The sequence below is a fragment of the Polistes dominula genome, unplaced genomic scaffold, assembly GCF_049000335.1.
Source record: "Polistes dominula isolate Pdom_NZ unplaced genomic scaffold, Pdom_raw_medaka contig_26, whole genome shotgun sequence".
Taxonomy (NCBI): Eukaryota; Metazoa; Arthropoda; class Insecta; order Hymenoptera; family Vespidae; genus Polistes; species Polistes dominula.
The window spans coordinates 3,658,317-3,668,942 of record NW_028300939.1 but is presented as its reverse complement, the minus strand read 5'-3'; the positions used below and the strand labels follow the sequence as shown (position 1 = coordinate 3,668,942).

The following is a 10,626-nucleotide window of genomic DNA, read 5'->3' as shown; positions in this document are numbered from 1 at the left end:
AATAAAATGAAATATTAAAAAATATCCCTTAAATGCCATATTCTTTTCTCTTTTTGCATAATTTGTTTACTTTAATGATTTTTAAAGCATCAACGTCTAAATCAGCTGCGTTGGACAACGAGAAAAAGAAAAATCTTACACGTTACAGACAAAATTTATATTTAAATTAATTATTATAAATAATTTAAATATTAATTATTAATATTTTAATTAATTATATATACTTATAAAATACATGCCGGAAATATATGTAAACGCCTAAATTTTGACCGTTTTTCAGAGGCTTATTTAAAATGGAAGGAATAAATGAATCATTTTGAAACTCTTTCAGCATGTTTATTCATTACATATTAAAATATAAGAATCAGAGTTTTTTTTTCAAAATTGCCGCCGTAGTAACTAATCTCCTGAGGCCCTCACGGCGAAAAGCATCAATCATGGCGATTTTTAGCTTTAGTTAAAGCAATCTAAAAGTTAAAAAAATGGTCAAAGTGTGTTCAAAAACATGTATTTTCTAGTTGAATTAAGGAAAAACTAAAAAGTCAAAAAATCGTAAATTTCAACGAGTTAGACAAAAAAGTCTGATTTTCGCTTCTTTTTTTTAACGGTTTTTGTGTCAAAACTGGCAATTTCTGAAAATTTTTGAGGCCTTTTTCAAGTTCAACTAGAAGCTAATACTATAAAGACAATGTGTGTTAAATTTCACAAGAATCGGTTGAAACCTTTTTGAATTATCTTTCACCACAGTTTGAAAAAAGTCGTTTCGAGAAAAACGCGTTCAAAGTTTAGCTTTCGCGTCTAACGCCAAATTAAGGCGGAGTACTTAAAAGTAATTTTCAATCGATAATTAATGCGAACTTCATTCTAAAAATTTACAGGCATATTTCTAGGATGGTAAACTAACTATTTATGAAAAATAGGAAAATTCGATTTTTTTTTTATTTTACATCTATCACCCGCCTTAACACTTTCAGTATCACGCTCATTTTCAAGGAAGTTCCATTTAAGCCACGCTCATTTTTAAGGAATTCCCGTCAGGCCATGCGCGTTGCTTAGAAATATCCATGTTGTACTCAGTCAGCCAGCACTGACTGACGCGGCCTAACGAAAAGTCTAGTGTCTGCCACTGGTGGCGGACGTGGCGCTCAAAGTGTTAGAGAAGTTGTTAAGCACTTATATTATTCATCTAGTTTTTCTGATCTACTGTATATAATACTACATTTCTTTTCACAAAAGTTGTTTATTTAACCCTTGCACTCAAGACGATTTCGGCCAAATTAGGGAAACATTTTACATGTAAGTATTTTAAAGTTATTTATAAGCAAACAAACTTATACAAATAATCAAATTTTTCCAATTTATTTTTTTTTCATCAAAAACTACAAAATTTGAAAATTATTATACTCTGTAATTAGTTTTTGTATAATATTTCGTAAAACAATACCAAAGATGCATCTTAGGTTTATCAGGACGCATATCACAATAACATGTTACTTCCCGCCTACCTACAGACATATTACGATCAGAACAAGCCTTACAGTCCCTTTAAGTATTATCTAACGGGACTAACGAAAATACCGCTATGCTCGCTCACCTCTTCATCATCTCTTTATAGAAGAGAACATACGTAACTTTGACTACGTAATTTGGTATAGGAATTTTATTAAATAAGTAAAAAAACTATAAGTAGCTGCAAATATATTCTTAAACAACCATTCATATCTTGTTAATCATCTATGATGAAAAAGTCATTCCTATTCCTAGTCTTAACTCGTATTTCAAATTAGAAAATTTATTTTCTTTTTGAACATCGAAGCTATTTTTTTTCTATTTATTAAAAGATTTGATACCATTAATTATTAGAAAAGCTCCCAAAGTGGTAAACAAAAAATAATTTAAGGAAATATAATTTATAGTGGATGATAACGTTCGGATCTTGTTTCAAAAATTACCGACGTTTCGGTTGGTAAATGAAAATAGCATTAATCGATAACGAAAAAAAACAAACGAAATTGCATTTTTTATATTAGTATTTAATAACTATCAATTAAGGTTATATTACCTGTGGTACAGTAAATACAGACGTATTTCTCCGATTTAATTAAGCATTCTTATTACGATCCTTGACTTGTCCACTTGTAAATCCTTAAATTTATTTACCATTTTGAAATAAATATTACTTTTTATAGATAAAAAAAACATTAATACAATTGCTAATGATGCAGTATTGTTAACAATTGTCATTGAAAAATATGACGTTATAAACCTGACATCAGTAGAAACCCTATAGGAGGGACGCACCATGTAGATTGCTGATGGACAGGATCTCATGTATTCACGAGATTGCGCGCGAAATATTCAAAAATTGAAATAATTATGAAATAACGAATTGCATCAAATACAAAAAAAATAGAACAATATTTAATGATAATTATAAATTTATATTAAAATAGAATAGGTTACACACAAAAATTATTATAAATTCAATAAGAAAGATTCAATTAAGTTTGATTTGATAAAAGACAATAGGTCTGTAAACAAACGATAAGTTATAGGTTAGGTTTGTACATTTGTACTTGCAATTATTAAATGAGTAAATTAAACTTACACTTATAGAAAGCTACAAAAAAAAAAAAAAAAAAAAAAAACAATTAAACATAAATATCACTATAAAAACTATAAGAATTCCAAACCTAAACTAACCACAGCTGTTAATACATACTAAAGATAAACATGGCTGCGTGTTGATCGGAAGCTGTCCCCCCAAATTTTCAGTCCAGCAATGTTTATAGGGCGTCCCTCCTAAAGGGTCGCTAGACATCAGCGAAAATAACGACTCTTAGCGGCGTATTTCCAAAAATAATCTTTTCTTTTTATTTTCATTTCTATTTGCTAGTTATTTTTCTTTGTCGATCGCCCTCCTGGTATCTGGTTCCGTGCTTTCAATATTAGTAACACATGTTGTAATAGATTGTCAAGACTAGTTATTTAGATTAAAAAATATCGTTAGAAAGAAAAACGCTTAGAATTTCAAGGCGACTCAAGTGAAACTTCTTAAGATTTGTATGTGTTACGAATTTTCATATTAAATAATTAAATAATAGATTATATTTTTATTTTTTTACAGATTAGTACAGTACTTGATTACTAAAATTAATAAAACTATCTATTTATATACACTTTAAACGTTTATTTCAAATATGCATACATTTACATATTTTTACAAGTTATTTGAATAAAAGAACGAAGTTTTTCTTTTCATTATTTCGAAAAAAACGAATTGTCAGAAGAAGGAAAAAAGAGAACATTAATTAAATATGTAAACTATTATAATTTTGTACAGTCACATTCGCTAAGCATTATTTTTGTTACAAAGTTTACAATTAAATTTAGAAATATCGCGCCAGAGTTTTATTCTGCATCCGGTGAATGATCAACTGGTACAAAAGAACGTTTATTAAAATTAGTAGTTGTATACAAATCAAGATCACGACACTAATTAATATTTCAATGATTTGTTTATTTCAGATTCTTATTCCGATGTCCAATAAAAAGTCGATGGTCATTGAATGTTAAGATAAGCGATGTCGTATACCACGATCAATACCGATTAAAGTCTCACCGCGAAATGGTTTCTGTACTTCCTGATCCATAGTCAAAGATTCTTTATTGACATTTAATTTTCGCAAAAATCCATTTTATTATTTATATTTAAAAAAAGAATATTGTACGCAGATTATATGTGTTCGAAGTGTAACCTTAAAAAAAATAAGTTTCGAGAGATTCAGCTGAATGCACAGTATCAAGAGTAAGATAATTGTAGAAATTATTTATTATAATATTGTTACCATATATACCTAAGAGCACCGATACTATCTTGTTATGGGGGTAGCTAACAGAATCGATCAATATCCAAATTGTATCAATTAAGATAAATGCTGAATGCGATAACAATTGATAGAAATACGTCTATATATATAGTTCTCGACACTTATAAGAATCACTCAGTTTTTCTTATCTATGGATAACATATTAGACCCTATGAAAAAATTTTGTATAAAAATCTTTAATTAAAATAAGAGATTAATACCATCTTTAAGTGACAATCTAACGTCAAAGACTGCAAACGGAAAAAAAAGAAACTAAGTAATTTTCTTATAATTTACCTAAATAATAGTCTTTATTATCAAAAAAATTATCTCGTGAATAGTAGTTCATGTTTACCTATCTACCACAGATTTAACAATCCTATCGATAATTACAATAAAAAAGGTCACGTTTAAAATAACGATCTCGCCACAAATAACATTACTTTCATTTAAATTGACATAAGTATTATCTTTAGTTTTTTGTTTCCCATTCTTTTTGTTAAACAACTAATATTAGATTTGTAGTCAAGTACTTAAAAAAAATTCATATATTAATTTTCAAAAATAATAAACTATATTGTCATTTTTTGGAAACATATTATAAATTTGGGACTACTGTACGCTGTCTAAATTGCTAGTTTTCTTCAAGAGTGAATCGTGATCAAAATGGTAATAGTTTACGATAAAACATTGGTATGAGACTGTGTAAAATTTAGAATAATTCAATTAGCATGTTATTGTAAAACGAACATTCTCACGATGACTATGTTGATTTCTGTTGTATTGTATGCAAATTGATAATATCAAACGTGCACATTGTACGTAAGTGGGATTATCTCTATATAAATGCAGAGACCGACTAACTTTTATTATTCAAACATTAATTGGAGTTGAACTAGGTTACTTAAGAAAAAGTTTAATAGATATTTTTATGAAGAGGCCATTTTTAATACTTAGTTTATTATAATCTTTTTAATAACTAACAAACATACTTAGTTCTTCATAAGATAAAAAGTTAATAAAAGTTTTTCTTTAATAGTTTAAAATCGAAAAACTTGTCGACATATTTTATTATATTCATTGTGATAAAAGTTGTTGAGATAAATAGGTAAGTTTTTTATTTTTTCTATTCTATACTATTCCCAACTGTGAAATTCACAAAAGATCAAATTTTTTAAAAAAGTGTAATACCTATAAATAAGGTAAAAGGAGAAACGAACTAAGTTCTCAATTTCAATTTATGTTTCGAATAAAACTAAAAAGATGGATAAGAATTTATTGTGATTTTATATTGAATGAAACACTAAAAAGGCCATAGAATATGAGAATAGCTTCAGTCAGAAATATTCATTGGCATGTTTATTTTCAAACGTTATGTCAAAAAACTTTTAATTTTATAAAATAATTACTTTATTAGAATAAATAGACTTATTTTATTTTTGTTTGTTACTATAGAAAAAAATAATTTAAAAAATAAATAAAAACTGAATTCTCCATTTATTTAAAAACTAACAACTTTGAAGCCTAATTAGAAATAAAAGCATCTATTTCAATCACATATAAATAATTATTATATTTTAGATTTGTCTGTCTTCAATAAATACTATTAAGTGAAATTTTTTTTACTTTATTTGTATTTAATATTTTTTTTTATTTTAAAAGAATTCAAAAAATGGCATCATTAAGCGGACAAACGTATCAAGAGGAACTATTTCCGATGGTAGAAGAGCCAATTTATTATATTCAACAAGGTGAAATTGCTACATTTTATTCTGGAAAGAAAATTTTTATAACAGGAGGCTTAGGATTTATAGGACGACTTATAATGGAAAAACTTTTAAGGTAATGGTATATTGCTCACCAAGGGAGGTAAAGTAAGAGATGTCTCAGAGTACATGTAATTGTTGGCCGATGCTTCGCGTTGTTGACGTTCGCCTCGGTCAACAATTACATGTACTCTGAGACATTTCTTACTTTACCTCCTAGGTGAGAAATATACTATTTCGTTCTTAATTAAGTCAGTACATTCAATATAAGCTTATAATCATAAATTTTAAATAAATTAGGATTGTATGTACAATCGGATAGTTTTTGTTAGTAGTTTTATTCTCCTTGAGATTCATATTGTGTGAAATAAATACCAACAAATATTGTTCAAGTTTGAAGTCTATTAATTAATTTTATCTTTCGAAGCAATGTAAGCTTTCTAAATAAGGAAAATAGCATAGAATTTTTGTCATGCAAAAAGATAACTATTTGTTTTTACAGATTTATTTGCTAGAACATATATCTATCTAATAGTACCTTTATTTAAAGATAACGATTATTATTCTTTATTTTTCTCTTTTTCTACTTCTCGCTTTACTTCTATATATAAGCTTTGACACAATAATGTTTTATTTTATAAGAAATAAATTTCCGCTAAAAACTTTTACTATAAATGCAATTGCTGCGGTTTGCAGATGTTGTCCAGAAATAACAACGATTTATTTGCTGGTAAGGGCAAAGAAACAGAAGGATCCGCAAACTCGATTTAAAGAGTATTTCAATGATGTTGTGAGTAACGGTAAACAATATGTATTTATTATGATCGTAATAAAAGATGTCACCAGTATTACAATTAATATTTAAATCCTTAGATTTTTGATAGGTTAAAGAGAGAGCAAAAAGATGTTGAAAAAGAAGATTATTGTGATTGAAGGAGACACGAGTCTATTGAATGTAGGATTGTCAGAGAGGGACCGCGATCGCATTAAAGATACCGATGTAATTTTTCACAGTGCAGCATCAGTACGTTTTCTGGACAATATTCGTATTATAGTTAATACAAATATTAGAGGAACAAGGGATCTTCTCTTGCTTGCACAAGAGATGAAAAGCTTAAAGGTATTTTTTTCCTAGTTAAATCATCCGTATAAAAATTCGTATGTTTAAGCACAGTTCCCGACTAGATCAATTTATTTATATATAAAACTTAGTTTAATTCTAAAAATAAATTGTTCTAATTTTATAATAATTTTGTTCTTTAGGCCTTTGTTTATGTTTCAACAGCTTACTCGCACTGTGTTTATAATAAAATCGAAGAAAAATTGTATAAGCCACCTATGAAGACAAAAGACATAATTAGATTGACAGAGATTTTAACCGAAGACCAATTAGATTTAATCACCCCAAAGTAATATAACATGAAACCTATTGCATTCTTTAAGACATTAGTCTATAGGCATATTCGTTTGTTCTACAGGCTACTGGGGAAGTGGCCTAACAGTTACGCATTTTCAAAGGCAATCTGTGAAGATACAGTACGGCAATATTCTAATGGAATTCCAACTTGCATTGTTCGGCCATCCGTTGTTGTATGCACAGAAAAGGAACCAATTGCTGGCTGGATAAACAATTTGAATGGTATTACAGGTGTTGTTTTTGGTTCCTCGAAAGGTATTTTACGAACACTGTATTGTGATAAAGACTTAACTATCGATATGATTCCTGCCGATTATGTTGTCAACAACATTATTGCTGCAGCATGGGATGTTGCACAAAATCGGTAATTTGTATCTCCTTTTTTTATGTACTACTAAAATAGACTTTTACTTAATCTCTTAAAATATCATTTACATTAAATAAGTTAGAACTTTTTTTGCAGATACATATCACAGAGTGTTAATGTTTCCAGCAGTGATAATAAGTACTTACCTGTTGACGATGAGATTCCAGTTTATAATTCTGTTTCCTCCGTTCAAAGACCAATTACTTATGATAGTATAATAAGAAATGTAATTTTTGAGGGACTTCAAGTCCCGTCGAAAAAAGTGCTTTGGTACGGCTCATTATGGCCTATCAAAAACTATTATTTCTATATCTTTATGACGATTTTTTTACACTGGATACCAGCAATAATAGTGGACTCTTTTTTATATCTCAGTGGAAGAAAGCCAATGTAATTTATAATAATATTTTGATTAACAAGCTATTTATTATCCGTCGATGAAATAGAGCATAAATAAATTAATGGCTTTTTTTTAGACTGCTAAATGTCTACAGAAAAATAGAGAAGTTTAAACATGTAATAAGTTTCTTCACAATGAATGAATGGGAATTTACAAACGATAATGTCTTGAAGTTATGGGACAAATTATCTATTGTAGATAAAAGTAATTTCTTCTTTAATGTTGCTGATATTGATTGGAAGTGTTTTTTTATTACTTACATCAGGGGATTGCGAGTATTTTTAATTAAAGACCCAATGGATACGGTTGAAGAATCGAGACCTTTTTATAGAAGGTAAATGTTTTATTATCTTTTTTTTATGAAAAATATTATCTTTATCCTATGTATAATTAATTACTCTTTTATTGTTTATCGTTTCCAGGTTGATAATAGCTCATTATACGTTGAAGTGGTTTAGTTATTTTTTGATTCTTTGGATTTTATATTCTTTATTATATTTTATTTTTACTTACATGTTTTATTTTTGACAATCTGTGAAAAACGACAACAAAATGATCTTTTTATAATTATTAGCAGATAGAATAGGATAATGGTTTTTTTAGAATATAAGTAATTTTCCCTATAGGTTTGAAATATTTTTGCTATTAGATTCATTGTCTTCATTTTTTGAAGAGAAGATGTCTACACGTTAAAACTATTAGCAATTATATAGAAGTACGGATCTGTTTTTATAGTTCAAATAATATGTGATGATTATAAGTGAAATGATAAAATGTTTAATGTTTACTTAGAATGATTAAGAACGTAGAAAAAATGGAAATAAAAAAATAAAAACTTATCCATCGGTCCTCTCTCATAAAGAATACAATAACTACAAATAGTTCCTTATAAGAAGAAATTCCTTAACTCCTAACATTTATATAACCAATTACCTCTTAGGCACTACGCACCACTATACTGACTTTCGCGGATGACATCTATTAAAATATATCATATTATGTAATACATGTAATATTAATTATTAAAATAAATTTTTAACGTTAGACTATATGTGATATATTTTAAAGAAAAATTATTATTCTACCAATAAATACTTTATTTTAATATACTTTTGTAGAGAACGGCATTGTCTGTTGAACCCTTTTGTACAAAAAAACAGCTCCGCGCAAAGTTCAGCAGTGCTTAAAAAATTAAAATAATGCGAATAATATGTAATTACGAATGCTGCATCGATAATATGTTTATATATTTAATAGAAAATCTTTACATGTACAATTCTTTAAAAATAGTTTAAATGGATCGTTTATTTTGAATGTGGTTTAAGTCTATTTAAAAAAAAAAAAGAGATATCACATAATTTATGCTTAATTTATTGTAAACTTTTTATGTGGATAACTAGTTAATATTTAACTTCTTAAAAAGTGCCCATGTTTTATACAATTTAAAATTGGTCGGCAAAAGAAATTGAGTAATCATTGATATGATAATCTTTAATTATCTCAAAACAAGAGAAAGTGGACTTAACCACTTTCAAAACGATCGGTCTAAATGTTTTAATTAAAGTAAAAAAGCTATGACCGCCCATGTATTTGATAGACATTCAATTATCGATTGTGAATAAATAAATATATGTGACAAAAAAATGATGTCCGAGAGTTAGAAGTATGTCAATAAATTTTTATATGAATTTGTTAACTATTCGTCATTAAGTACGAAATGTCTGATTTAAGACTGAAAGTTTAGTTTATTATATCTCTGGCAATAAATAATATAATTAATCAAAATATGCACCTAAACCATCAATACAACGTTGCCTTTTTAACGATAGCGATTAATACCTGTAGCGAAAAAATCTGGAGAGCAGCTGGTGATAAAATCGCGAAAGGCATTTTCCATTGCATGTTGGGAACTAAATGTGTTTCCTTGTAAAAAATTGTCTAAAGTTTGAAAAAAATGGTAGCATGTCTGCGCGACATCTGGTGAGTACAGTAGGTGACAAAGTGTTTCTAGGTCCAGTGCCTGTAGTTTAAGTAACGTCGATCTTGCAACGTGTGGTCGAGCGTTCTCCTGCAGAAGGATTGGTCTGTCCCTGTGGACCAATCTAAGCTGAATAATTTGCAGCTGCCTCATCATTTCTTCTAACTGTTTACAGTACAGGTCCGCCGTTATCGAATGCCCAGCTCTCATAAAACTATAGTCTATAACACCCGCGCTAGAGCACTATAGAGATGAGTATTCTCATCCGCCATCTTTGCTTCTCGAGTGAGCGGACAGTTTAAAAAAACATATGTAGTGAGTGTTAGTCTGTGAGTTTAATCGTTATTATTTGCAATTTTTTTAATTGTTTGTGAATGAATGAATAAGAAATTTTATTGAAATCGTGTAATAGTCGTAGACAACTATTGATATCTGTTTGAAAACATATTGAAAAATACATTTGATTTACTAAAAGTATTATTTGAGAAAATCAACATTAATTTTCCAAATTGTTGCTGTGCTAAGTATCAAATAATTGAACATTTTTCAATGTTCGTTAGTACTGCGCGAAAAATTATTATGAGAACTGTAAACGTCATATCAAATTTTATGGATCTGCGACTATGAAATAAAGAGTTTTAAACATTTAATTTACGCATTTGCTGCAAATATATTGTGCATTATTAATAATAATGTAATATTATTATTTATAATTTTATAATATTTTCATAACGGAACAAATGATTAAATTAATATAGATATATTCATATAAATAATACAAATTTATTTTATTTCAAATGTACAATTCTGACTACTCACTTATGCTATG

General features: G+C 28.0%; 2 protein-coding genes across 7 annotated transcripts in view; one reads left to right on the top strand and one right to left on the bottom strand.

The window, feature by feature from the left end:
- Nucleotides 1–10,626, bottom strand: part of LOC149032904 (fatty acyl-CoA reductase wat-like) — a 103,295-nt gene that overhangs the window by 25,801 nt on the left and 66,868 nt on the right. The window lies entirely within an intron of this gene.
- LOC149032905 (putative fatty acyl-CoA reductase CG5065) lies at nucleotides 4,760–8,868 on the top strand. Of its 5 annotated transcripts, none has more exons than XM_089171659.1 (8): nucleotides 4,760–4,977; nucleotides 5,532–5,711; nucleotides 6,332–6,425; nucleotides 6,509–6,755; nucleotides 6,899–7,044; nucleotides 7,114–7,809; nucleotides 7,896–8,153; nucleotides 8,242–8,868. In XM_089171659.1, exons 4-6 carry the CDS (start codon nucleotides 6,540–6,542, stop codon nucleotides 7,418–7,420), a joined length of 669 nt encoding a protein of 222 aa, XP_089027785.1. In that variant the 5' UTR covers nucleotides 4,760–4,977; nucleotides 5,532–5,711; nucleotides 6,332–6,425; nucleotides 6,509–6,539; the 3' UTR covers nucleotides 7,421–7,809; nucleotides 7,896–8,153; nucleotides 8,242–8,868. The 5 variants fall into 5 exon arrangements, with proteins under 5 accessions (XP_089027785.1, XP_089027787.1, XP_089027786.1 ...); XM_089171661.1 differs by having other exon boundaries at nucleotides 6,332–6,435; nucleotides 6,520–6,755; XM_089171660.1 differs by having other exon boundaries at nucleotides 6,332–6,435.